Source organism: Dendrobates tinctorius, unplaced genomic scaffold (assembly GCF_039654945.1).
Source record: "Dendrobates tinctorius isolate UK_male_01 unplaced genomic scaffold, ASM3965494v1 ptg000102l, whole genome shotgun sequence".
Classification (NCBI taxonomy): Eukaryota; Metazoa; Chordata; class Amphibia; order Anura; family Dendrobatidae; genus Dendrobates; species Dendrobates tinctorius.
In genome coordinates this window covers 5,795,041-5,822,654 of record NW_027361770.1, presented here as the reverse complement: position 1 = coordinate 5,822,654, position 27,614 = coordinate 5,795,041, and the positions used below count along the sequence as shown (strand labels likewise).

At 40.6% G+C, this 27,614-nt stretch overlaps 1 protein-coding gene across 6 annotated transcripts in view; it reads left to right on the top strand.

Moving 5' to 3' along the window:
• The window catches only part of TRIP13 (thyroid hormone receptor interactor 13), a 256,246-nt gene extending 229,532 nt beyond the window's left edge, over positions 1-26,714 (top strand). For 4 of the 6 annotated variants that reach the window (XM_073587704.1, XM_073587703.1, XM_073587701.1 and 1 more), the window contains 4 exons: positions 6,330-6,483; positions 20,212-20,324; positions 23,847-23,916; positions 26,452-26,714. In XM_073587704.1, coding sequence (XP_073443805.1) covers positions 6,330-6,483; positions 20,212-20,324; positions 23,847-23,916; positions 26,452-26,547 — 433 coding nt within the window. In that variant the 3' untranslated portion in view covers positions 26,548-26,714. Of the gene's footprint in view, positions 1-6,329; positions 6,484-20,211; positions 20,325-20,443; positions 20,514-23,846; positions 23,917-26,451 lie in introns of those variants that run through there. The other 2 variants (XM_073587706.1, XM_073587705.1) reach the window with 2 other exon arrangements.
• The last annotated feature ends 900 nt before the right edge of the window (positions 26,715-27,614 follow it).

Sequence of the window (27,614 nt, the reverse complement as noted above, 5' to 3'; positions counted from 1 at the left end):
AAAAACATTCTGTTAGTTGCTACCCACTGCTCCAGTTTATTTATATCTTTCTGAACCCTCTCTCTTCTCTAGTATTAGCTATCCCTCCTAGCTTTGTGTCATCAGAAAATTTAATCAGTGTACTCTCAATTCCTTCATCTAAATCATTGATAAAGATGTTGAACACTACAGGGCCCAGAACAGAGCCCTGTGGTGCCCCACTTGAGACATTCTTCCAACTGGATGTGTAGCCATTTATGACCACTCTTTGGGTCTGATCACAAAGCCAGTTATGAATCCACCTAACAGTTTCCTTGTCCATTCCATACTTAGTCATTTTTTCAATAAGGACCGTGTGAGATGCTTTGTCAAATTATTTGCTGAAGTCAAGATATACTATATCTACAACATTTCCCTGATCAACCCAGTCAATGATTCTGTAATAAATGAAATTAAGCTAGTCTGACATGACTTATTAGTTACAAACCCATGCTGACTGTGGTTAATCACTTCATTCTTATCCAGGTACTTAGTTAGGTCCATATATATTTGGACAGAGACAACATTTTTCTAATTTTGGTTCTAGACATTACCACAATGAATTTTAATCAAAGCAATTCAGATGCAGTTGAAGTTCAGACTTTCAGCTTTCATTTGAGGATATCCACATTTAAATTGGATGAAGGGTTTAGGAGTTTCAGCTCCTTAACATGTGCCACCCTGTTTTTAAAGGGACCAAAAGTAATTGGACAATTGACTCCAAGGCTATTTCATGGACAGGTGTGGGCAATCCCTTTGTTATGTCATTCTCACTTAAGCAGATAAAAGGCCTGGAGTTGATTTGAGGTGTGATGCTTGCATTTGGAAGGTTTTGCTGTGAAGGAAACATGCGGTCAAAGGAGCTCTACATGCAGGTGAAACAAGCCATCCTTAGCTACAAAAACAGAAAAAACCCATTCGAGAAATTGCTACAACATTAGGAGTGGCAAAATCTACAGTTTGGTACATACTGAGAAAGAAAGCAAGCACTGATGACCTCATCAATGCAAAAAGACCTGGGCGCCCACGGAAGACAACAGTGGTGGATGATCGCAGAATAGTCTCCATGGTGAAGAGAAACCCCTTCACAACAGCCAACCAAGTGAACAACTTCATGAAAGTAAATACAGAGGGTTCACTGCACGGTGCAAGCCACTCATAAGCATCAAGAATCAAAAGGCTAGACTGGACTTTGCTAAAAAACATCTAAAAAAGCCAGCACAGTTCTGGAAGAACATTCTTTGGACAGATGAAACCAAGATCAACCTCTACCAGAATAATGGAAAGAGAAAAGTATGGCGAAGGCGTGGTACAGCTCATGATCCAAAGCATACCACATCATCTGTAAAACACGGTGGAGGCAGTGTGATGGCTTGGGCATGCATGGCTGCTAGTGGCACTGGGTCACTAGTGTTTTTTGATGATGTGACACAGGACAGAAGCAGCTGAATGAATTCTGAGGTATTCAGAGCCATACTGTGTGCTCAGATCCAGCCAAATGCAGCCAAACTGATTGGTTTCATATTACAGATGGACAATGACCCAAAACATAAAGCCAAAGCAACCCAGGAGTTTATTAAAGCAAAGAAGTGGAATATTTTTGAATGGCCAAATCAGTCACCAGATCTCAACCCAATTGAGCATGCATTTCACTTGTTAAAGACTAAACTTTAGACAGAAAGGCCCACAAACAAACAGCAACTGAAAACCACCGCAGTGAAGGCCTGGCAGAGCATCAAAAAGGAGGAAACACAGCGTCTGGTGATGTCCATGAGTTCAAGACTTCAGGCAGTCATTGCCAACAAAGGGTTTTCAACCAAGTACTAGAAATGAACATTTTATTTACAATTATTTAATCTGTCCAATTACTTTTGGCCCCTTTAAAAACAGGGTGGCACGTGTTAAGGAGCTGAAACTCCTAAACCCTTCATCCAATTTTAATGTGGATACCCTCAAATGAAAGCTGAAAGTCTGAACTTCAACTGCATCTGAATTGTTTAGTTTAAAATTCATTGTGGTAATGTCTAGAACCAAAATTAAAAAATGTCTCTGTCCAAATATATATGGACCTAACTGTATGTACATACATGTTTAATAATTTGTACAATCTTTCCTGGTATAGAAGTCAGACTCACCGGCCTATAGTTCCCTGGGTCCACCTTCTTCCCTTTTTTGACGATGGGATCAACATTTGCTCTTCTCCAGTCTTCTGGGACTCCTGATCTCCAAGAATTTTCAAAGATTATGGAGAGTGGTTCAAAAATTTCTTCTGTGATCTCCTTCAGTACTCTGGGGTGTAAGTTATCTGAGCCTGGAGACTTGAATTCATTTATGTTAGCAAAGTATTCCCTCACAATCTCTCTGTTTATAGATAATCTGGATTTTTCTATTCCTTTAATAGGACAGTAATGACCTGTTGATGTTACATTTCCTTTCAGAGAGAAAACAGATGCAAAATATGAATTTAAATGTTCCACCTTATCAACATGCTTTCTTACCATTTCATCATTTTCATCTTGTAAAAATTCTAGCAGATCCCCTTGTTTTCTCCCCTACCTTTTGGAAGATAAAGTTGTCAGCAAGAGAGGATAAGAATTTGCTTGACCTGTTAGTTTTGCCTGAGAGAGATTCCCAACAACTGTCTGGATAGTTGAAACCTTCCTTGACCACTGTCATATCTTTTCGATAACTTGGCCATTTGATGCATAAAGTAAATGTAGTAAATGCCTACAATGGTGTCCTTTCCGTTGTTCTCTCCTTGTATTCTTACATAGTTTCCACAGTACTCCCAGTCTCTGAAGCTTGGATCTCTGAGCATATATACACTTTTCTAACTTACAATGCGACACCTCCTCATTTATCATGTATGTTTCTCGCAAATAAGTTGTATCCTTCTAGCCTTGTGTCATGTGTATCGTCACACCAAGTCTCAGTGATTCCAATGACATCATATTTATTTTCCTGCGTTAGTAGTTCTCCTTGTTTGTTGCCCATGCTTTGTGCATCTATATAGAAACATTTTAGTTTGTGAATGGTTTCTCTTTCTACAATATTTTTATTATTTAGATTTTTTTGTCTTTGTTCTTCCTTTCCACTTCTAAATTTCTAATAGCAGAATTCTCAATAGTTTTTGTCAGGTGTATGGCTTTTTCTGGCCTTTTGCTTCCCTTCCCACATTGTTCTTGTTTAAAGCTCTCCTGATGAGTGTAGCAAGGTGACTTCCAAATACATGTTTTCCAGTCTTCGTAAGGTGCACCCCATCTCTAGCAAGTAGTCCATCATATAGGTAATTCACTCTTTGATGCAGAAATCCAAATCGTTGCTAACGGCACCATCGACATAGCCAGTTGTTCACCTGCAGAATCTTATTCCACCTCCTTGTTCCATAGCCATCCACTGGGAGGATGGATGAGAAGACAGGAATAGAACATCTCGCTAACAATTAAGCATGGGTTGGATCATTCATGCTTTGGTTGTTGTGTTGCAGCCTATGACACGGGGAACGTTTCAGGGGTAGAGGGAAGAATGGATTCAATGAAACTTCAACAAATTGTTGCAAGCATAACAGCATCTGTAAAAAAGCTGCCATTGAAAAGAGGATGGCGTCTTCAAATGGATAATGATGATGAACACACATCAAAATCCACAATAGACTACCTCAAAAAGGACAAGCGAAAAGTTTTACAATGGCCCTCACAGTCCCCTGATCTGAGCATTAACAAAATCTGTGGCTAGACTTCAAAATAGCAGTGCATGCAAGATGACCCTGGAATTTCTCAGAACTGAAAGAATTTTTCAAGAAAGAATGGCGGAAGATCCCTCAAACAAGAATTGAAAGACTCTTGGCTGCTTACAAAAAGCGTTTACAAGCTGAGAGATTTTCAAAAGGGGGTGCTGCTAGGTATTAACTATGCAGGGTGCCCAAACTAAATATAAATATATATATATATATGTATATATATATATTTATTTTTTTTTTTTCCTAAAATACAAAGGAAATGTGTCCTCTTGATCTTTAGGCCGTTTAAAGATAGTTTCATCTTCAACTTGCTTATCTGTTCACAATAGCAGTAATTTTGACCAGGGTTGCCCAAACTTTTATATGCCACTATATAACGCCAACATAATCCACATCACATTACAATAGCTCCTTATTTTCACTCCATGTGGCACGAAGTGCATTCCTTGCTAGGCAGTCAGGAGGCAGAGCTTATGATTCCACCACCAGGTTGCTGTTGCCTCCGGTATGCCATTTGGACTATCTTCATTGGTGTGGCTCCTCGGGTAACTTGTGCAAGTATAGCTCATCTCTCTCACTACATGTCGCAGGGTACATGTACCAATCTGGTATGTTGGCAGTCAGTGCCTTCTGGAGGGGTTTGTGAATGCATACTCGATCAGGTACTCTTTGTAAACGGAGTTATCAGTGTAAAACGCTTGGGGAATATCCTCTGCACTTGTCTATGCCCCCACTAAGCCTCTTTTATTGGTGGCTACTAGCGCCCAGAATTCTTTCACTTCAACTTTTGGCTGTGTGGAGGGAAGCAGACAGTTTTTAAACTCCGTACTGGGCAAAATGGGTTCCCCTCCAATAAGGTTATACTCTTGAGGATGAAATGGTGATCAGAGTGCAAGATGCACAATAGGATGCTCCCCATTTGTTCATAAGGGATTCCAATGGAATCTTTGAACACTGCAATCTCTGATTTGTACTTTTCATGTTTTCTATATTATTGTAGGTTCAGAAGGCAATAGAAAATTAAATTGAGCTTTTGTCTTATTGCATGGACTTGTACCACTGATAAAGTTTAGGCAGATCACACTATGTTCTGGCAGAAGTCATAGTGGAAATAGTTTATTAAACTTTAAATGCTTTTCTGCTCTCAAGTTTCACTGGAATGAGATGTGGATGGATTGAGCCACTGAGCCCAGTGACCAGCCGGCAGAGTTACGTGCACTGTGTTCAGGACGTCAAAGCTGCAGCCGGGGAGGAAACCACTTACATAAGCTTCTGTTTTAGAATTTGTGCTCTATCTGCACACTTTTTTTTTTCTTTTGTCCACATATTTGTTTTGTAGAATTTCATGTAATAGCTCTATGAAAGATATATGTGCATGCTAAACAATATAATTGTAAGTTGTTTCACTTGAAAGAACCTGTCATCAGGTCAAGTGGCCAGTTTGTGCTCTTATTTTATTCTCCTCTGGGTATTCAGTGTTATTTTTTTATCCGTCATGCAGTTCCAGAGATGTGGTCGATTTTATTTACTGCTAATTTTTATTTTCTTTGCTTATAGGGTAGAAAAATATTCAGAATTGAGAGTCCTCAGTGGTTGATACCTTTTAATGGCTAACTGAAAAGATGGTAACACATTGCAAGCTTTCGAGACTACTCAGGTCTCTTCTTCAGGCATAGACTAATACAAAATCTGAAGTCACATATTTATGCACAATCCAGCATAATACAGCATGTGCTGTATTGTGCATAAATATGTGACTCTTCAGATTTTGTATTAGTCTATGCCTGATGAAGAGACCTGAGTAGTCTCGAAAGCTTGCAATGTGTTACCATCTTTTCAGTTAGCCATTAAAAGATATCAACCACTGAGGACTCTCAATTCTGAATATTTTTCTATCTACTGGCTAACACGGTACAAAGATATACATCTTTCTTATAGGGTAATAATTCAAAGTAACCTAAAGACGGGTTCCCAAAGAGTCCTGTGAGCAAGACATCCTTAGTGAACCATGAAAGTTAGCACTAAATAAAAAGGCTCATAAAGGCTTGAACTTTTTGTCAGATTTAAAAAGAAGGAAAGGAATGCTTAGGGGAGCAGCGGGAATGCAATAAGCACAAAAACTGTCCATTTTCACATGGAGACAGGTCCTCGCTAAATGGAACATGACTGCAGATACATGCTGCCCGGCCCACATGCAGCTTGTAGGGCAATGGCTGTATCATTTCAGCCACATATGTTTTTAACTCTGCGGCATTTCAGAGGAAAACATTGTTTGATAGCTGCTGGGGACTGAGCTGCATGGTAGACTAGTTGGATAGGAAGGTCCCCAGCAGCTTGTTGCTGAGAGAACCTGAATGCTTGACCACAGAGCTAGAGAAATCTGAAAACTTGTATCTTGACATTTAAAATCCATATCAAGGTTAAGGTAAAATACTTCTATAATTTTCTTTTTTTTTCTTCTTTCATCGTATTGTAAACTTCATGACACCATTGCACACGGGTTGTATTTTTAACAAGAAATGATACAATGTTGGTTTAATAGTAAATGCAGGTTATATTTTTTGTTCTTTAGGTGTCCCAATGTAGTTATCTTGACAACGTCAAACATTACTGAGAAAATAGATATGGCCTTTGTAGACAGAGCCGATATAAAACAATACATTGGTCCTCCATCTCCTGCTGCAATTTTCAACATTTACATTTCTTGCATAGAAGAACTTATGAAGGTAATACTCACTTTGCTTGTTCTTCTAATGAGGTCAGTTTACTGTATCCTTATATTTCAAGATACTTATTGGCTGTCCATTACTCTGGCATCCCCTTCACAAGCAGCATGTTTGCCCCCAGTAATATAGCCCTCTGTTTCAGCGCAGTCGGCCCTTGCTCTCACGGGGATTGGGTCACATTGTCACATTATTCCTGAGCCCAGTCAGCCTTGGCTTCACTTTCCGCGCTTACAAGAGTAAGTGAGTGTCCAGCAGCGGTGGTTCTTTTACTGGGGGCAAACATGCTGATGGAGGAGGGGTTGTCCGAGTAGTGGACAACTCATTTAAATTACAGTGATCAATTTTCAGAGATGAGTAAATAGAGGAAGGTACCACGCTCCAAATAGCATAGGAGGATTCAGTGATGATAAAAGTGAACGTGAAAGTAAACGTCCGGGCTTTCACACATAAACCTGATACTCAGAGCGTGCAGGAGACCCAAATCTACCACGCCAGCAAGATTCACTAATGAGCAGTGACGGAACTTATGCAAACTTACCCTAACTCTGCTGAATGAAGGTGCTGTGCCGATCACAGTGAATGATCCACATAGGCGCTGGATAGGTACAGTGGGGAAAAAAAGTATTTAGTCAGTCAGCAATAGTGCAAGTTCCACCACTTAAAAAGATGAGAGGCGTCTGTAATTTACATCATAGGTAGACCTCAACTATGGGAGACAAACTGAGAAAAAAAAATCCAGAAAATCACATTGTCTGTTTTTTTTTTTTTCATTTTATTTGCATATTATGGTGGAAAATAAGTATTTGGTCAGAAACAAAATTTCATCTCAATACTTTGTGATATATCCTTTGTTGGCAATGACAGAGGTCAAACGTTTTCTGTAAGTCTTCACAAGGTTGCCACACACTGTTGTTGGTATGTTGGCCCATTCCTCCATGCAGATCTCCTCTAGAGCAGTGATGTTTTTGGCTTTTCGCTTGGCAACACGGACTTTCAACTCCCTCCAAAGGTTTTCTATAGGGTTGAGATCTGGAGACTGGCTAGGCCACTCCAGGACCTTGAAATGCTTCTTACGAAGCCACTCCTTCATTGCCCTGGCGGTGTGCTTTGGATCATTGTCATGTTGAAAGACCCAGCCACGTTTCATCTTCAGTGCCCTTGCTGATGGAAGGAGGTTTGCACTCAAAATCTCACGATACATGGCCCCATTCATTCTTTCATGTACCCGGATCAGTCGTCCTGGCCCCTTTGCAGAGAAACAGCCCCAAAGCATGATGTTTCCACCACCATGCTTTACAGTAGGTATGGTGTTTGATGGATGCAACTCAGTATTCTTTTTCCTCCAAACACGACAAGTTGTGTTTCTACCAAACAGTTCCAGTTTGGTTTCATCAGACCATAGGACATTCTCCCAAAACTCCTGTGGATCATCCAAATGCTCTCTAGCAAACTTCAGACGGGCCCAGACATGTACAGGCTTAAGCAGTGGGACACGTCTGGCACTGCAGGATCTGAGTCCATGGTGGCGTAGTGTGTTACTTATGGTAGGCCTTGTTACATTGGTCCCAGCTCTCTGCAGTTCATTCACTAGGTCCCCCCACGTGGTTCTGGGATTTTTGCTCACCGTTCTTGTGATCATTCTGACCCCACGGGGTGGGATTTTGCGTGGAGCACCAGATCGAGGGAGATTATCAGTGGTCTTGTATGTCTTCCATTTTCTAATGATTGCTCCCACAGTTGATTTCTTCACTCCAAGCTGGTTGGCTATTGCAGATTCAGTCTTCCCAGCCTGGTGCAGGGCTACAATTTTGTTTCTGGTGTCCTTTGACAGCTCTTTGGTCTTCACCATAGTGGAGTTTGGAGTCAGACTGTTTGAGGGTGTGCACAGGTGTCTTTTTATACTGATAACAAGTTTAAACAGGTGCCATTACTACAGGTAATGAGTGGAGGAAAGAGGAGACTCTTAAAGAAGAAGTTACAGGTCTGTGAGAGCCAGAAATCTTGATTGCTTGTTTCTGACCAAATACTTATTTTCCACCATAATATGCAAATAAAATGAAAAAAAAAACAGACAATGTGATTTTCTGGATTTTTTTTTTCTCCGTTTGTCTCCCATAGTTGAGGTCTACCTATGATGTAAATTACAGACGCCTCTCATCTTTTTAAGTGGTGGAACTTGCACTATTGCTGACTGACTAAATACTTTTTTTCCCCACTGTATGTGACAAGCTGGGAGGATGAGGTGAATGAGCTCGGCTGACTGGGGTGCAAGTAGTGAATAGAGCTGGGCAGAGCCAGGACCGCTCCGTCCGGTAGCGTCCTGGATGCACGGCTGAATGGTGGCCGACACTGTCCTGCACTGACAGCGTGTGACGTCACAGGCTAAGGCTACGGAGCCTAGCTGGGGCCAAAAACCTACGCGTTTCAAAGGCAAAACGTGCTTCTTCGTCAGGGTTACCTCCCACCCAGTCTAGCTGTCATATATAGTGTGTGTATGGTCAAACACCTGTTTAACCCCTTTCTGTCATGTGACGTACTATCCCTTCCATGTGCCCTGGGACTTAAATCCCAGGGACGGGATAGTACGTCACAGCGATCAGCGGCGCCCATGTGATTATCACAGCTGACACCCGGCACAATGTGTCAGGGGCAGTCACGGACCGCCCCCGACACATTAACTCCTTGCACACCCGATCAACCACGATCGCGGTGTACCGGGGGTTAAAGGGAAGCATCGGCAGGGAGGGGGCTCCCTCCGTGCTTCCCTGAGCCCCCCCACAGCAGCGCAATGTGCAGCGCTGCTGCCGGGGGCTCCATCCCTGCAGGTCCCCGAATCCAAGATGGCGACGGGGACCTGCAGGGAGCTGACTTCCTCATGCCTGCAAAGCGCAGGCAAGGAGGAAGCCTTGTGCAGTACCTGTGACAGATCGCTGATCTGTCACAGTGATCTGTGATGAGACAGATCAGCGATCTGTCACAGGACAGTGATGTCCCACCTGGGACAATGTAATAAAGTTAAAAAAACAAAACAAAAAACAATCGCTAAATAAATTTAAAAAAATATATATTCCCTAATAAATTCATTTTTTGGAAATTAAAAAAAAAACAATAAATGTACACATATTTGGTATCGCCGCGTCCGTAACGACCCGCCCCATAAAACTGTCCCATTAGTTAACCCCTTTAGCGAACCCCTTAAAAAATAAAAATAAAAAACGAAGCAAAAAATGATTTATTATCATACCGCCGAACAAAAAGTGCAGTAACGCGCGATCAAAAAGACGCATATAAATATGCATGGTACCGCTGAAAACGTCATCTTGTCCCGCAAAAAACGAGCCGCCAAACAGCAACATCAGTGAAAAAATAAAGTTATAGCTCGCAGAATAAAGCGATGCAAAAATAATTATTTTTTATATAAAATTGTTTTCATTGCATAACAGCGCCAAAACATAAAAAAACGACCTAAATGAGGTATCGCTGTAACCGTACTGACCCGAAGAATAAAAGGGCTTTATCAATTTTACCGCACGCGGAACGGTGTAAACGCACCCCCCCCAAAAGAAATTCATGAAACGCTGGTTTTTGTTCATTCTACGTCCCAAAAATCTGAATAAAAAGCAATCAAAAGATGTCACGTGCCCGAACATGATACCGATAAAAGCGTCAACTCGTCCCGCAAAAAATAAGACCTCACATGACTCAGTGGGTCAAAATATGGAAAAATTATAGCTCTCAATATGTGGTGATGCAAAAACTATTTTTACAATAAAAAGCGTCTTTTAGCGTGTGACAGCTGCCAAATATAAAAACCGCCATAAATAGTGAATCAAGCCCCCCGTTATCACCGCCTTAGATAGGGAAAAATAATAAAATAAAAAAAACGTTTTTATTTCCATTTTCCCATTAGGGTTAGGGGTGTGTTGGGGTTAGGGCTGGAGTTAGAATTGGGGGTTTCCACTGTTTGGGCACATCAGGTGCTCTCCAAAGGCAACATGGCGTCTGATTTCAATTCCAGCCAATTCTGCATTGAAAAAGTCAAATGGTGCTCCTTCGCTTCCAAGCTCTGCCATGCGCCCAAACAGTGTTTTACCCCCACATATAGGGTATCAGCGTACTCAGGACAAATTGCAAAACAACTTTTGGGGTCCAATTTCTCCTGTTACCCTTAGGAAAATAAAAAATTGAGGGCAAAAATATCATTTTTGTGGAAAAAAATGATTTTTTTATTTTCACGCCCGGGCATTATAAACTTCTGTGAAGCACTTGGGGGTTCAAAGTGCTCACCACATATCTAGGTAAGTTCCGTGGGGGGTCTAGTCTCCAAAATAGGGTCACTTGTGGGGAGTTTCAATAGTTTAGGTACATCAGAGGCTCTCCAAATGCACATGACACCCGCAGAACATTCCATCAAAGTCTGCATTCCAAAACGTCACTACTTCCCTTCCGAGCCCCGACGTGTGCCCATACAGTAGTTTTCTCCCACATTTGGGGTATCAGCGTACTCAGGACAAATTGGACAACAACTTTTGGGGTCCAATTTCTCCTGTTACCCTTGGGAAAATAAGAAAATTGGGGACTAAATGATCATGTTTGTGGAAAAAATACGTTTTTTTTGTTTTCATGCCCGGGCGTTATAAACTTCTGTGAAGCACTGGGGGGTTTAAAGTGCTCACAACACATCTAGATAAGTTCCTTGGGGGGTCTAATTCCCAAAATGGTTTACTTTGTGGGGGGTTTTCACTATTTTGGTACATCAGGGGCTTTCCAAACGCGATATGGTGTCCGATCTCAATTCCAGTCAAAAACGTCAAATGGCGCTGCTTCCCTTCCGAACTCTGCCATGCGCCTAAATAGTGGTTTACCCCCACATGTGGGGTATCAGCGTACTCAGGACAATTTGCACTATAACTTTTAGGGTCCTGTTACCCTTGGAAAAATAAGAATTGAGGGTGAAAAGATCATTTTTGTGGAAAAAATATGATTTTTTAATTGTACGGCTGTACGTTATAAACTTCTGTGAAGCCCTTGGGGGTTCAAAGTTCTCACCACATATCTAGATAAGTTCCTTGGGGGGTCTAGTTTCCAAAATGGGGTCCCTTGTAGGGGGTTTCCACCGTTTTGGTACATCAGGGATTTTCCAATTCTGACATGGTGTCCGATCTCAATTCCAGCCAAAAAAGTCAAATGGCGCTGCTTCCCTTCTGAGCTCTGCCATGCGCCCAAATAGTCGTTTACACCCACATATGGGGTATCAGCGTACTCAGGACAAATTGCACAATAACTTTTATGGTCCTGTTACCCTTGGGAAAATAAAAATTGTGGGTGAAAAGATCATTTTTGTGGAAAAATATGTTTTTTTAATTGTATCACTGTACGTTATAAACTTCTGTGAAGCCCTTGTGGGTTCAAAGTTCTCACCACATATCTAGATAAGTTCCTTGGGGGGTCTAGTTTCCAAAATGGGGTCCCTTGTAGGGGGTTTCCACCGTTTAGGTACATCAGGGGCTCTCCAAACGTGACATGACGTCCAATCTGAATTCTAGACAATTTTGCATTGAAAAAGTCAAACGGCGCTCTTTCCCTTCTGAGCTCTGCCATGCGCCGAAACAGTGGTTCCCCCCACATATCAGGCATCAGCGTACTCGGGACAAGCTGCACAATAACTTTTGCAGTCCAACTTCTCCTGTTACCCTTGGTAAAATAAAAAATATTGAACCTGAAGTATTTTTTTTTGTGAAAAAAAGTTAAATGTTCATATTTTTTTTTTTTAAATATTCAAAAAATTACTGTGAAGCACCTGAAGGGCTAATAAACTTCTTGAATGTGGTTTTGAGCACCTTAAGGGGTGCAGTTTTTAGAATGGTATCACTTTTGGGTATTTTCTATCATATAGACCCCTCAAAGTGGCTTCAAATGTGATATGGTCCGTAAAAATAAAATGGTGTTGCAAAAATGAGAAATCGCTGGTCAAATTTTAACCCTTATAACTTCCTAAGAAAAAAAAATTGGGGTTCCAAAATTGTGCTGATGTAAAGTAAATGTTAACTTTTTTGTGTGCCGTGTCTCTGTGATTTAAGGGCATAAAAATTCAAAGTTGCAAAAATTGCGAAATTTTCAACATTTTTGCCAAATTTCCATTTTTTCCATAAATAAACGCAAGTTATATGATTGAAATTTTACCACTAGCATGAAGTACAATATGTCACGAGAAAACAATGTCAGAATCACCGGGATCCATGGAAGGGTTCCAGAGTTATTACCTCATAAAGGGACAGTGGTCAGAATTGTAAAAATTGGCCCGGTCATGAACGTGCAAACCACCCTTGGGGGTTAAGGGGTTAACTCTTGGATTGAACACTCACCCCCACCCTCCCAGTAAATGGCTAATTAATTAATGATTAAAACTATATCATACGTTTAAAACAGAAAAAGAAAAGGACGGCCATACCTCACATAAACAGGTTATAATATTGAAAATAATTAGAAATATTGAAAACTATAACTTTATTATGCTAATATTAAAAAACATTTTAGCATTTTTATATAAATAAAATTAAACACAAATATGAATATAAAGAAAAACTATGCACATAAAATTAAATATGCTCCACCTACTGCGAATACTCATACAAAAAGCAGATATCCAAAATATGAATGTGGAGGATATGGTAGGGGATGGCAAATGCATATACCTTAAAATATTCTTTAGAAAAATTTCATAAAACCACAGTGTGGATATGGCTAATTAAAATAGTCATAAGTAGCCTCTTTGTATGCATTTCACAATATTAATATTGGTTATAGACGTTGTCCTATTGCATACCGAATATTCGTGTAACTGGTGAGGATAATAATTAAAATTACTTATATATAAATACCCCTTGTAGATAAACTAAAAATCCAGTTTAAATACGAATAAAAATAGAATAAATATGAAAAAACTGGTTAAAAATAGTTAAGTACATGAAACCTCTAATTCAAGCATCCATTTGTATTCATTTGTGTACAATAATATTAGAAGGCATATAATTCCAATTCATGGTTCAGACCTTTTGGGGCCAAACTGTCCAAGGAGAATATCCAATAGGACTCTGCTCTAGACATTGCCTTGAGGAAATCGCCCCCTCTCTGGTTATGATGGACCACCTGAAAGCCACAAAAATGGACACCTTTCAAAGATTGGCTATGTTTGTCTTTAAAGTGGTGTGAGAGAGGGTGTCCTTTAAAGCCTTTGCAGATGTTAGAAAAGTGTTCTTTGATGCAATCCATCAAGCGACGTTTGGTGCGGCCCACATAAAATTTGTTGCATGGGCACCTAATGCAATACATGACCCCCCTAGAAAAACAGGATATGTTCTCTGTGATATTGAATTCCATCATACCACTGGAGTTAGAAAGGGTCAATTGACGTATCTTTTTAAAAGAGGTATTCATACACCCAAAACACCCTCCACTTGGTAAAAAGCCTGTAATGCCCTGATCTTTGTGGTTGGGGCCACAAGGTTCCCTAATGTTTGTGACTTCCTATATACAAATCTAGGGTTACTAGGGTGGAATTCCCCAATCATTTTCTTTTTGCAGGATTGGCCAATGTTTGCATATAATGTTGGCAAACTTATTGTAACCCGTGTTGAACTGAGTAATGATTGGGAGTTTTGAAATCTGTTCCTGTATGCTGGAGCATGAAGGGTCATTTAATTGCATATTGCGAATCAGGGTTTGTCTAGAAATAGAGGCGGTGACTTGGCGAGCCTGTTCAAGTAAGGCACTAGGGTACCCCTTATCCAAAAATTGTTGAGTTAAGTGGTCAGCTTCACTATTAAAATCATCCATTTTAGAACAGTTACGCCTAATCCTCATGTATTGACCTTTTGCTATATTTGTGAGCCTGACCGGAAGGTGGCAACTAGTGATGTGGATAAAACTATTTGAGTCCACCTCCTTCCGGTGGCATCTTGTATTCAGTCGGTTGTTTTTCACATAAATATTCATGTCTAAGAAAGTCACATTACTTGTACTAATATTTGGGGTAAACTCAAGACCATAAGAGTTGTCATTAAGGCTAACAAAAGTGTTTAACTCAATTTCAGAGCCTTCTCATATAAACAAAATGTCATCAATAAAGCTACGCCACATAATTAAGCCTGGACGTGATTGTCCAAAAGGCTGAATATGCGAGTCCTCCCACTTGGCAACATATAAATTAGCATAGCTTGGGGCAAATTGCGTCCCTTGTTGTGAGCTCATCTTTTCATTCACCTTTTGTGTCCGAGGATCTCCCTCTTCTGGTGAAGGAAGGTAGTGAGGCTGGTTTGGATGAAAGAAACCAAACACCTGATCAGGTGGATTGTGACTGGGTAACAGGAACTTCAGACTGGATATAAGGCAGCCGACGCCCTTCTGAGTGGCTGGTGATTTCTCTGCTGGATTCTTGGAGACCAGTCTGATTCCTGCTTTCCAAAGATAAGTTTTTGCTCTGCTATTGAACTTATTAGTTTTGGTTTTGTTTACCTTGTTTTGGAGTTTAGCCATCCCCGGCAGGGGGTGTGCTGGATTCTTATTCCTTGATCCGTGTTCTCTTTTGTTCTGCTTTCAGAATATTCTGGGTGCTGATATAGGGTTTGAAGTCTAGTGACTTCAGGGTCCTTTTTGCTTATCAGTTGTGTTGGTAATATTTTAAGCAGGGTTTTCTCGGATTGCAGACAGCAGCTTTTCTGTCCTGTCCTTTTTAGTTAGCTTGGGCCCCATCGTTTGCTCATCCTTTCTATCTGTGTTAGTGTTTTCATCTTGCTTCACCGTCATTATATGTTGGGGGCTGCCTATTGCTTTGGGGTCTGCTCTGGGGCAGTCAGTTTTTCCCTTTTCTCTTTAGGCTTATTTAGATCTCCGGCTGTGACGAGGTGTCTAGGATCACCGAAGGAACACTCCACGGCTACTGCTAGTTGTGTGATAGGATTAGGGGTCTGCAATCCGCTAGTTTCCAACCTCTCTGATTTTCTGGGCTGAGCTTGCAGTTTTGTTTTTTCCTCCTCGGTGACTCAATCATAACAGTCCCCATAGCTGTACCCCAAGTCTGAAGATAAAAATTTCCCTCATAAAATAATTGTGCTGCAGAATGAATTTAATGCACTCCACAATGAACTGAATTTGTGGTTCATCATGTATTCCCAATAATTGGAGAAAATGCTCAGCTGCTTGGCACCCCTTCTCATGGTTGATAACAGTATACAATGACTTGATGTCTAGAGTACCAAGTATATAATTTTTATCCCATTTAACTGATTTGAGGATTTTTATAGTATGGCCCCTATTGTTAAGGTATGCTGGTACCAGGGACATGCACTTTTGCAAATGCACATCCACATAATGTGACAAATTGGCTGTTAAGCTATTAATCCCTGAGATGATAGGTCGCTCTGGCAGACATGTTACACTTTTGTGAATTTTAGGGATATGGAGGAACACCGCCAGGTTGGGGTTTTTATTCATAATGTATTGAAACTCTTTTATTTAGAATACCCGAAGACATGCCTTTAGAAGCCAGGCAGTTTAATTTCCTAATATATTGTTCCATGGGATTACCATCTAGTTTTTTATAAGTAATACTGTCCCCAAGAAGTCGATGGGATTCCTCCTGGTACATATTATGTCTAAGGATAACCAAACCCCCACCCTTATCAGTAGGACGGACTACGATGTCATGATTATTTTGTAAGTCCTTGATAGCTTTAATTGTGTGGTGCATACCTAGAATTCCTCTTGGTAAGGCGTCTAATATTCCCTGTTACCAACTTGTCAAACGTGTGAAATGCACTTGAATATTCTTGGATAGGATTAAAAGTGGAAGGGTTGGCTAAGTTGGTATGTATAAAGCCTGATGTAATCTGCTGTGTGTGCGTAGTAGCAGTGCATTCTTTTTTAAGAAAGTACTTTTTCAATGCTAAATTCCGAAGATATTTTTTCATACCAATATAGAGATGAAATGGTTTAGCCTCATTGGTTGGTGCAAACTTTAAGCCTTTTTGTAAGAGAGAAATCTCATTCTCAGATAATTGATGAGAACTGAGATTATATAATCTCTGTGGAACCTTTTGTGTTTCTCTTACTACCTTTTTGGTAAGTTCCCCCCTCCCCCGTTTACCTCTTTTTGTTTTTGGGTTCTTACCCAAAAAAAATCTCTATTGATTAGTGAACGGTTTCCTGTTCCTCTACTAGACTTAGATAGCGTGTTAAGATTTTATGACTGATATTCTTATTAGTAGAAACTGGAATAGTGCTTGGTGCCCTACTGGAGAGGGACTGAGAAGGTTTAGGATATGGTTTTGAAGATGCTTTTTGGTTAACAATAGGGATTTGGTTTCTGACCAGTTCATGATTGTTGACAGAGACCTGTGGTTCACTCTGATTGGGTGTTAACCGTGATCTAGTGATAATGGATTCCTCAACGAGGGATAACAGAGGCAAATATCTATTGGTGGAAAAAATTGGGGTAACCGGTGAAGCATCAACCTGACTATGGGAGTTACCAACCTGATTGGTGTATGGATGAGTGGATGTTTCTCTAACATCAATAGATGTCTGGATTGAGGGGTCCATTCGGGTGGTAGTATCCCTCGTACGAATGGTAAGGCCTCTTTCACACTTCAGTTTTTTACAATCAGTCACAATCCGCCAGGTTTTGAAAAAAACGGATCCGCAATTTTTTTTTGAGGATCCGTTTTTTTCCCCATTGACTTCCATTATTGGCGGATTGTGACGGATTGCCGTCCGTTGCATCCGTTTTTTTTTGCGGATCCGCCAAAAGTTGCTGTCCGTCACCATCCTCAAACATTTGAAAACGGAGCTTGCAACGTTTTTTTCTCTGGCGGATCCTCCAGACACTGTTTTAACCCAAAATTCTTTGTGGGTGCCGGACAAAACAAAAAATCTCTCTCTCTCTCTCTCTCTCTCTCTCTCTCTCTCTCTCTCTCTCTCTCTCTCTCTCTCTCTCTCTCTGCGATTCCTTTAAAATTCTAAATTTGTCGGATCCGTCAAAAAAAACGGACGGGTGGCATCCGTTATCATCAGTACTACAACGGATCCGCCATCCGTCCTTTTGACGGATTATGACTGATGCTAAAAACTGAAGTGTGAAAGAGGCCTAACCGATGTATACTGAGTGGAGTTAGAAGTTGCATATATGGAAATTCCACTAGTAATTAGTGTATCCAGTGTACGATTAGGACTAGGAGGGCCTGTATATAATTCACGACGTATATTATCCCTCTGAAATTTTTTAATCTTTCTATCAATAATGTCCTTTTCCTTCAGGGCCCCGTCACACATAGCGGCGCGCCAGCAATCCCGACAACGATATGACCTTCTCAGGATCGCTGGTATGTCGCTACATGATCGCTGGTGACCCTGCCAAGCAGGCACATCTCAGCAGCAATCAGGACAGCGACGACGCGGGTAACAAGCGCGCACGTCGCTTAGTTTCCCGCTGCGTACCTTAGATACCAGCGTGCTGGGAGCTGGTATCCAAGGTAAACAGTGGGTTTCTAAGCGCCGCGCGGTGCTTAGAAACCCACTGTTTACCTTAGATACCAGCTCCCAGCATGCTGGTATCTAAGGGTCACAGCGGGTAACTAAGTGACGTGCGCCCTTTGTTACCCGCGGTTTTCCTTGGATACCAGCTCGCTGGTCTCCCGCCTGCCACACACAGCGATACGTGCTGGCCAGCGGGTGACCAGCGATCAAAAAAATGTCCAGGGCTTTCGAGCACGATCAGCGATACCCGGCGGGGAGGCCGGTCGCTGATACGTGTCACACACAGCGATATCGCTGGTGAGATCGTTGTTGCGTCACAAAACTTGTGACTCGGCAGCGATATTGCTGTGTGTGACGGGGGCTTTAGCCTTAACAAAATACTATCTGCTAGGTCCAAATCGTCGCTTGTAGGATGACACGAATTAAGTTGTTGAAAAATATGCCTGATTTGGCGTCCAGTTGTGTCCAAATTAAGGATCCGTTTGTCAATAATAAATTGTAAGGCTTTAGAAGAGAAATTCTTGAACATGCTGTCCCATTCAGCTTGGATAGTTGAATCGCCAAAATCACCTGCTAAATTTTTGTATATTTGTAAACCCTTGGGAACTAAGTGAGCCTGTACGTATTTTTCTAATGAGGCTACTTCCCATATGTCTCTCATTTCAATGGATAATAATTTCTCCAGCGTTTTTAATAAATTTCTTGCTTTATTGAGATTGATAGAATTAGAGTGATTAAAAGAAAAACGATGATCTATATCATGTCGCAATGCATCTAGGGTCATGCTGGAGCTGCCTATGTGTATGAGCACAGAATAATTTTATGCGCATAGTTTTTCTTTATATTCATATTTGTATTTAATTTTATTTATATTAAAATGCTAAAATGTTTTTAAGGCTGTGTGCCCACGTTGCGTTTTTGTAAGCGTTTCCGCAGCGTTTGTGCCGGCTCAGACGCTGCAGAAATGCTTACAAGATGCTTCTAATTCATTTGCATGCGTTTTTAGCTTTTTGTGCCAATGCATGCGTTTTTAACCGCTCAGGAATCTCTTAGCGGCTAAAAACGCAGCATGCACATTATTTTCCGCATAGCTGAGTGTTTTTAGCCATCCCCAATGTTCCCAGAAATCGCGTGTCAAAAAACGCGTCAAAAACGCGCAAGAAAAGCGCATCTTTTCCGCGCCTTTTCTGGGAAAGGTGATCCTTTTCCTGAGCGTTTAAAAACGCTAGCGTGGGCACATAGCCTAAGAGCATAATAAAGTTATAGTTTTTAATATTTCTAACTATTTTCAATATTATAATATAATTATAATAATTTTCAATATTATAACAATATTAAAACGGTATCATTCGTTTAAAAAAGAAAACGAAAAGGACAGCCATAATGTATACCTCACATAAATATATGTGAGGTATACATTTTGGTTGTCCTTTTCCTTTTCTTTTTTTAAACGTATGATACAGTTTTAATCATTAATTAGCCATTTACTGAGAGGGTGGGGGTGAGTGTTAAAGCCAAGAGTTATACAGGTGTTTGACCATACACACACTATATATGACAGCTAGACTGGGTGGGCGGTAACCCTGACGAAGAAGCACATTTTGCCTTCGAAACGCCTAGGTTTTTGGCCCCAGCTAGGCTCCGTAGCCTTAGCCTGTGACGTCACCCGCTGTCAGTGCAGGACAGTGTCGGCCACCATTCAGCCGTGCATCCAGGATGCTACCGGCCGGAGTTGTCCTTGCTCTGCCCGGCTCTATTCACTACTTGCACCCCAGTTAGCCGAGCTCATTCACCTCATCCTCCCAGCTTGTCACATACCTATCCAGCGCCTATGTGGCTCATTCACTGTGATCGGCACAGCACCTTCATTCAGCAGAGTTAGGGTAAGTTTGCATAAGTTCCGTCACCGCTCATTAGTGAATCTTGCTGGCGTGGTAGATTTTGGTCTCCTGCACGCTCTGAGTATCGGGTTTATGTGTGAAAGGCAAGACGTTTACTTTCACGTTCACTTTTATCATCACTGAATCCTCCTATGCTATTTGGAGCGCGGTGCCTTCCTCTATTTACTCATTTAACCCTTTTTTAGCAGAAGAAGCACAGCTTCAGTCTAGGTCCCAGCAGCCCGTTCTTTCTATTGGTAGCGCCAGTGTATATATTTGTATATTCAATTTTAAGAGATGTTTGTTTTCTTTTCAGTGTCAGATAATTTATCCTAGACAGCAGCTTCTTACTTTAAGAGACTTGGAAATGATTGGCTATGTGGAAAACAACGTATCCAAGCTGAGTTTATTGCTAAATGACATTTCCAGGTAAGATGTCCGAATTGTTACCACTCACATGTAAGTCTGCATAAACAGGCATGCATGCACAGGTCAAATCTGCAACAAAGATCTGATCTAGTTCTTGTTCTGCTTGCTGTTACCACCAGTGTTCACTTACCCTCAGCCGCTGGACCCCGCTGGAGATGTTTGAACTATTTTTGAACCAATGTATCCTCATTTATTTATTGCTTAATATTTTCAATTATTATAGTTTGCATGCAATAGAAAATACACCTACAGCTAGAATACCACATGAAAAAAAAAATCCTTTTTAGCCAGAATAATTTCATAGTGTATATCTGTACAGAAAACATAACTTTCCTCTCTACTTTTCCTTCATGACAGTCTATCAAGAGATCATAACTTAACCTGTACTGTGTTCAATAAAATACACCATTACTGTGTTCCCTCATGGTGTTAGATATGCAGTTAGTGTTCACTATATTGTTAATTTTACATGTCTTTTTTTAAATGTCCTTAGTGATCATATGTGTCCTATCTACTACGCATATTTACTTTGAGATAAAAAGTCCATGTTTTATTTCATCTATGTGTCTTTAAAGGGGTCGTTCCAAACTAAATTTTATTTTAATCCTAAATGTTGCCTCCCTGAAATGAAGCATCATCAGTGATGTCCTGGCTAGACCCTGTTCAACTGAGCACGTGTTGGTTGTCAGTTATTTCTGGTCAGAGCCAGCAAGCCTAATGTCACTATGCATAGTGACCAGTGACAAGAACCTACTGAGCATGTGTGAGAATTGACTACCAGTGCATGATCAGTAGAGCAGGGGCTAGCACAGCCCCTGAAACGGACATCAATGATGACTTGTTTCTGGGTGGAAACAATGACTGCGGGAATATCTGCAGCCTCTGCACCATGATGACTACTCATTTACCTATCCCAGCATGCACAATGATTCTCAAAACATCATCAAAGAGGAAATAGTTAAATAAAAAAAAATTGAGGGAATGGTAGGAACTTTTTAATTAAAGCATATTAGAAAAGTGACTTAGATTATGACATTAAATAGGCATTTAGGATTAAAGCAAATCTTAGTTCCGGACCACCCCTTTAAAGTTTTATTGTATGCATCGCAAGGAATACATAGTAACATAGTTTTTAAGATTAAATGGAGACTTTAAGTCCATCTAGTTCAATGCATAGTCTAACATGTTAATACAGAGGAAGGCAAAAAAAAACCCATGTGGCAATCAGTAAGCTTCACATTTGGGAAAAAAATTCCTTCCTGACTCCACATATGGCAATCAGACTAGCTCCCTGGATCAACACCCTATCAAGGAATCTCGTATACAGTATATACCCTGTAACATTATACTTTTCAAGAAAGGCATCCAGTCACTTCTTAAATTTTAGTAGGGAATCACTCATTACAACATCAAACGGCAGAGTTCCATAGACTCACTGCTCTTACAGTAAAGGATCTGCGTCTGTGATTATGATATCCAAGAAGTATCATTTCTCCTTGTGGAGAATGACATGCTAAGCATGTTGAGGTGAGGAGACTTAAAGCCGCCATACTCCTCTGGGAAATATGCTAATTATGCAAATTTTCTCTTCAGAGAGGAAGAGGACTAGAACTCTATTGCCACCTATTGGAAGTAGCAATCCTAGAAGTCAATGTTGACCTTTTTAAAGAGCCTTGTTACATGACTGAGGATAAAAGCCAAGCCAAAATCTGAATTTCCAGACACTGTATTTTGGGGTACTTCCCCTTGTCAGTGCAAAGTGTGAGATCTGGTTTGGTTGTGAGAGGCATCTGACCGATATCCACGAAGTATCATTTCTCCTTTAGGAGAATGACATGCTAAGCATGTCAAGGTGAGGAAACTTAAAGCTACAATGCTCCTCTGGTAAATATGCTAATTATGCAAATTGTCAATTCAGAGTTCTAGTCCTCTTCCTCTTTGAAGAGATAATTTGAATAATTAGCATATTTCCCTAAGGAGCATTGCGGCTTTAAGTCTCCTCACCTCGACATGCTTAGCATGTCATTCTCCTCAAGCAGAAATGATACTTCTTGGATATTGGTCAGACGCCTCTCTCACAGCCAAACCAGATCTCACACTTGGCACTGACAAGGAGCAGTACCCCAAAACACAGTGTCTGCAAATTGAGATTTTGGCTTGGCTTTTATCCTCAGTCATGTAACAAGGCTCATTAAAGGGTCAACATTGACTTCTAGGATTACTACTTCCAATAGGTGGCACTAGAGTTCTAGTCCTCTTCCTCTCTGAAGAGACAATTAGTGTGATTATAATTAAGTCTTCTTTCCTCCAGACGTAGAGGATGCCCCCTTGTCCCCGTCACAGGTCTAAGAGTAAAAAGATCATTAGAAAAGTATTTGTACTGTTCCCTCATATATTTATACACTATAATAAGATCACTCCTAAGACTTCGTTTTTCCAGACTAAATAACCCCAAGTGTAATAACCTATCTTGGCCTAGTTACCTTGGTCGCTCTTCTCTGCACCCTAGTTCAGCTATGTCTATCTTATACACCGGAGACCAGAACTGTACACAGTATTCTAAGTGTGGTCGCAATAGTGACTTATATAGAGGTAAAATGATGTTCTCCTCATGAGCATCTATGCCTCTTTTAATGCATCCCATTATTTTATTAGCCTTTGCAGCAGCTGCCTGACACTGGCTACTAAATGAGAGTTTGTTGTTCACCCATACACCCAGGTCTTTTTCAGTGACAGTTTTGCCCAGTGTTTTACAATTAAGCACATAATTATACATCTTATTTGCTCTACCCAAGTGCATGACCTTACATTTATCCCCATTAAAGTTAATTTGCCATTTATCAGCCTAAGCTTCTAATTTACATAAATCCTACTGTAATATAAAATTGTCCTCCTCTGTATTGATTACCCTGCAGAGTTTTGGGTCATATGCAAATATTGAAATTCTACTCTGTATGCCCCCTACAAGGTCATTAATAAATATGTTTAAAAGAAGCGTGCCCAACACGGACTCCAGCGGTACTCCACTGCTAACCGTGACCCAGTCCGAGTGTGCTCCATTAATAACCACCCTTTGTTTCCTATCCCTGAGCTGGTTCCTAACCCACTTACACATATTTTCCCCTATCCCCATTGTTCTCATTTTATTCATTAACCTAATGTTTGGCAAAAGCTTTTGAAAAGTCCATGTACACCACGTCCACTGCGTTTCCTTGGTCCAGTCCGGAACTTACCTCTTCATAGAAGCATAGCATTACTACATTTGCAATCACAGATCAATGTACGTATGTATTGGAAAATCTTGTGACCTCACATGGTTTGGCAGTCTGTCATTACATTTTTTTTAGGTATTTTTTGAGACATATTAGTCAATGTGATCATTGAAATAAGATGTAAAGTTTTAGCTAAAGTTTTCTGCAGTGGAATGAATTTATTTAGGCTAAGTAGGAATAATGTTGATTTCAGTGAGTAATATTTTCTCTTAACTACATCTTGGATCCTTTGGTTCTTTATTTTTTGCAGAAAAAGTGAGGGTCTCAGTGGTAGAGTTCTTAGAAAACTTCCATTTTTGGCACATGCACTTTTTATACAAGTAGGTATTATTATTTATTGATTGAGGTGATGGACACGGTGGAAAATGTTTAGAGTAACTGTCACTTTACATTTTATTTCATTACCGTATATACTCGAATATAAGCCGAGATTTTCAGCCCAAAAAATTGGGCTGAAAGTCCCCCTCTCGTCTTATATTCGAGTCATATACAAAGGGGGTCAGAGGGGGAGGGGGGGCGGGGGTGTCAGGTCATACTTGCCCGTCCTGACGCTGTGTCTTGAGCCCCCAGCTTTTCCCCGTGCTCTCTCTTCCTGCCTTCAGCGGTCACGTGGTGCCGCTCATTAAAACTCATGAATATGCGCATATTCATGAGTTTTAATGAGCGGTACCACCTGACCGCTGAAGGCAGGAAGAGAGAGCGCGGAGAAGCTGGGGGCTCAAGACACAGCGTCAGGACGGGTAAGTATAGCGATACTCGCCTGTCCTGCGTCCATGGCTGCTTGCTGCTGTCTGTCATCGGTCAGTGACTTCAGACAGCAGAGGGCGCGGTGACGTGGTTAGTGCGCGCCGCGCCCCCTGCAGTCTGAACGTCACTGACTGATGACGTGGCAGATAGCGGTGAGCAGCCATGGACGCAGGACACGTGAGTATCTCAGGTGCCAGCAGTGACACCGGCACCTGACACCCAGCGACGGAGAGGTGAGTATGTCTTTTTTTTTATTTTTACATGCAGCAGCAGCAGCATGGGGGCAGCATAATGGGGAACAATCTATGGAGCTTCTTATGGGGGCAGCATATGGGGGAATAATCTGGAGCTTCTTCTGGGGTCAGCATATGGGGGAACAATCTATGGAGCTTCTTATGGGGGCAGCATATGGGGGAATAATCTGGAGCTTCTTCTGGGGTCAGCATATGGGGGAACAATCTATGGAGCTTCTTATGGGGGGCAGCATATGGGGGAACAATCTATGGAGCTTCTTATGGGGGGCAGCATATGGGGGAACAATCTATGGAGCTTCTTATGGGGACACCATATGGGGGAATAATCTATGGAGCATTTCCCACCCTAGGCTTATACTCGAGTCAATAAGTTCTCCCAGTTTTTGTGGCAAAATTAGGGGGGTCGGCTTATACTCGGGTCTGCTTATACTCGAGTATATACAGTAATAGTACACATGAAAATAAGCAACTTTGTAATATATCTTATTAAAGAATTCTGCTGCTTCTTCCTCCTGTTCTAATCATTCATTTCATGGATAAGATCAGTATTTAGTCAACACAGATTTTACTATTACAGAGAAGGACACTAGATGACAGTTGGTGCTTATAAGATTCCATGGAGAGGGGAAGAGTTAATGACAGACATTCTGTGGCAAGTTCTCCTGAAACAGTTCTCCATAGACCTTTATGAGCACCAACTGTCGTCTCCTAGCTCAGTAATTAGAAAATCTATATTCATTGAAGAATACTTTTTATCTCAGAATTGCAGATTTTGATAATGAAATAATCAACCAGGAGGAGAAAGAAGCAGATTTATCTGATTAGATACCGTATATTATAAAGTTGCTTAATTTCATGTGTGCTATTGATTTATGGAGGAAATGACTGTTAATCGTTAAAAGAAAATTAAAATATTTACTTTAACAATTTTTCTACCAAAGGTCTCTTTTCCCTTTTTTTTTTTTCCTTTTGCCCCTGGTAGCCGAAACAATTTTCACACTAAAACCTATATTAAAAAAATAAATACACACTCATACATATATTTTCTACAGCATGGACACCTGGCATATTGTCGACATTGGCACTCGTTACTAATACATGCAGACATCTTGACATAATTTGGTGTCGGTGACATTTGACTTGAATAAATTGATAAAAGTTGCCTTTTTTACACAAATGAATTTATTTTTGGCTAAAAAAATTTTTTTGCAATTTTGCTTTCATTAAAGATTTTACACCATTTAAGTTCTATAGTTTGTGTGACTGTACATGGCTGGTAAAGGATGACTGACTGAATGAGTTAACTGCAATACATCACAATGTATTTTAACCGCTACTGTTAATTTCAGAGCTGATTTATAGCCAAATTGAAGTAGATGCTGTTAAAATTAAATAGCTAAAAATTTAAAACTTAAAAGCAAAAATAATTTTTAGCCAATAATACATGCATGTTATTTCACCCAAAGGTGTCAAATCCGACAAAACAATCACGTCACTTTTTACAAATATATTAGACATTTGTAACATTGCAGTCATGTGTTTGAAAAGTTTTTTTGACATATATTATATTATGTTTTTGTTTTTTTTTAATCCAAAAGTACTAACAGAAAGGCCTATACGTTTTCTGTAGAAGAGAAAACATTATTGCAAAACAAAAAAGAATAATTTCCAAACTTTTCTACCTTTTTTAATTTCAATCAAGATCTGTACAATTCAACTGAAATTTTCGCGGGTGGGCAAAAAAAAACCAAGAGCTAAAGTAAAGTTGCATAAATATAATAGTGAACCTGACAGTTAATACATGCTGCATAATCCATGGTAATAAAGTATGTTAATTCTTTTTAATCTTTTAAGTCTCCTACAGTTACAATTGAAAAGTTCCTTGAAGCTCTTTCATTGGCAGTGAACAAACAGTTTGAAGAAAGAAAAATCCTTCAGAAGAGCATTTAAAAGCTAAAATAATCCTTAAGAAGCTACTTTATCTTGTTTTTAAATTAAGTTGTAAGATTTTATCATCAATTTGTTTGCTTATGAATGTGTGCATACAGTGTTTTTATTCCACAATCTTGTATTATTGTGTTGCGTAAGAATAAAACACATGACCTAACATAAAAATACTCCTCTGTACCCACACTACACAATTTCTTTAGGCCAGTCTCTCAGGCATAATTTGAACCGATCACTGGCTTATTGAACCCAGTTGACCACATTATAGATCCCCAAAATGGTGAGCGTTCAGGTCGTTTGACCCATTGTTGAGTAGCCAGAAATGCATCTGTATTATGAGTGTTTAATCTGGCTTTAGTAAAAGCTTATGATCACTTTCAGGGTCAGTCATTTGGGGTGATTCCATTTTTGAATTTTCAAAGCACAATTTTAAGGCACAAAGGTGATGTGTAAATAAACTTGTAAGTTGGAGCCATTTATAAGGCTGTACTGCAAAAAAAAGGGGGTGGTACGATGTTATGCTTAATCAACGGTCTCGCCCTGGAGCATGGGCATATCATTTACTTAAAACTTCTAACACTGATTACACAAGAACCACAAGACAGTTTTTTTTTCACCCAAGGTATCGTTTTAATCAGTATAACAGCGACAACCTGACAATGCCTGTAGTTTAATTAGCAAAATCCTGCTGACCGGTTCGCTGTAACAATCTACAAGAAATAAAAACACTAGTTTATCTTATACTTTGGGTTCAGGTTCATGTCAAAGAGAAGTAGGGAGTGATGAGAAACAAAAGGATTGAGTAAGGCCGGTTTCACACTAGCGCATTTTCAGCGCGCGCACGGCCGGGGGTAGCTCCGCCCCCTATCCGGCTCTCTGCCCGGCGTGCCCGCCCCTTCCTTGTAGCGCCGCCTCCTAGCGGACAGCGGCGCCTGCGATCGGCGCACCCTATCTTTAGCATAGGGTGCGCCGATCGTGCGCAGGCCGTGCGCTAGTTGCGCTTTACCTGCGCTGCGCACTTTTGACGGTGCGCCGTGCGCGCCAAAATCCGAAAAGTTTGATTTTGGCGC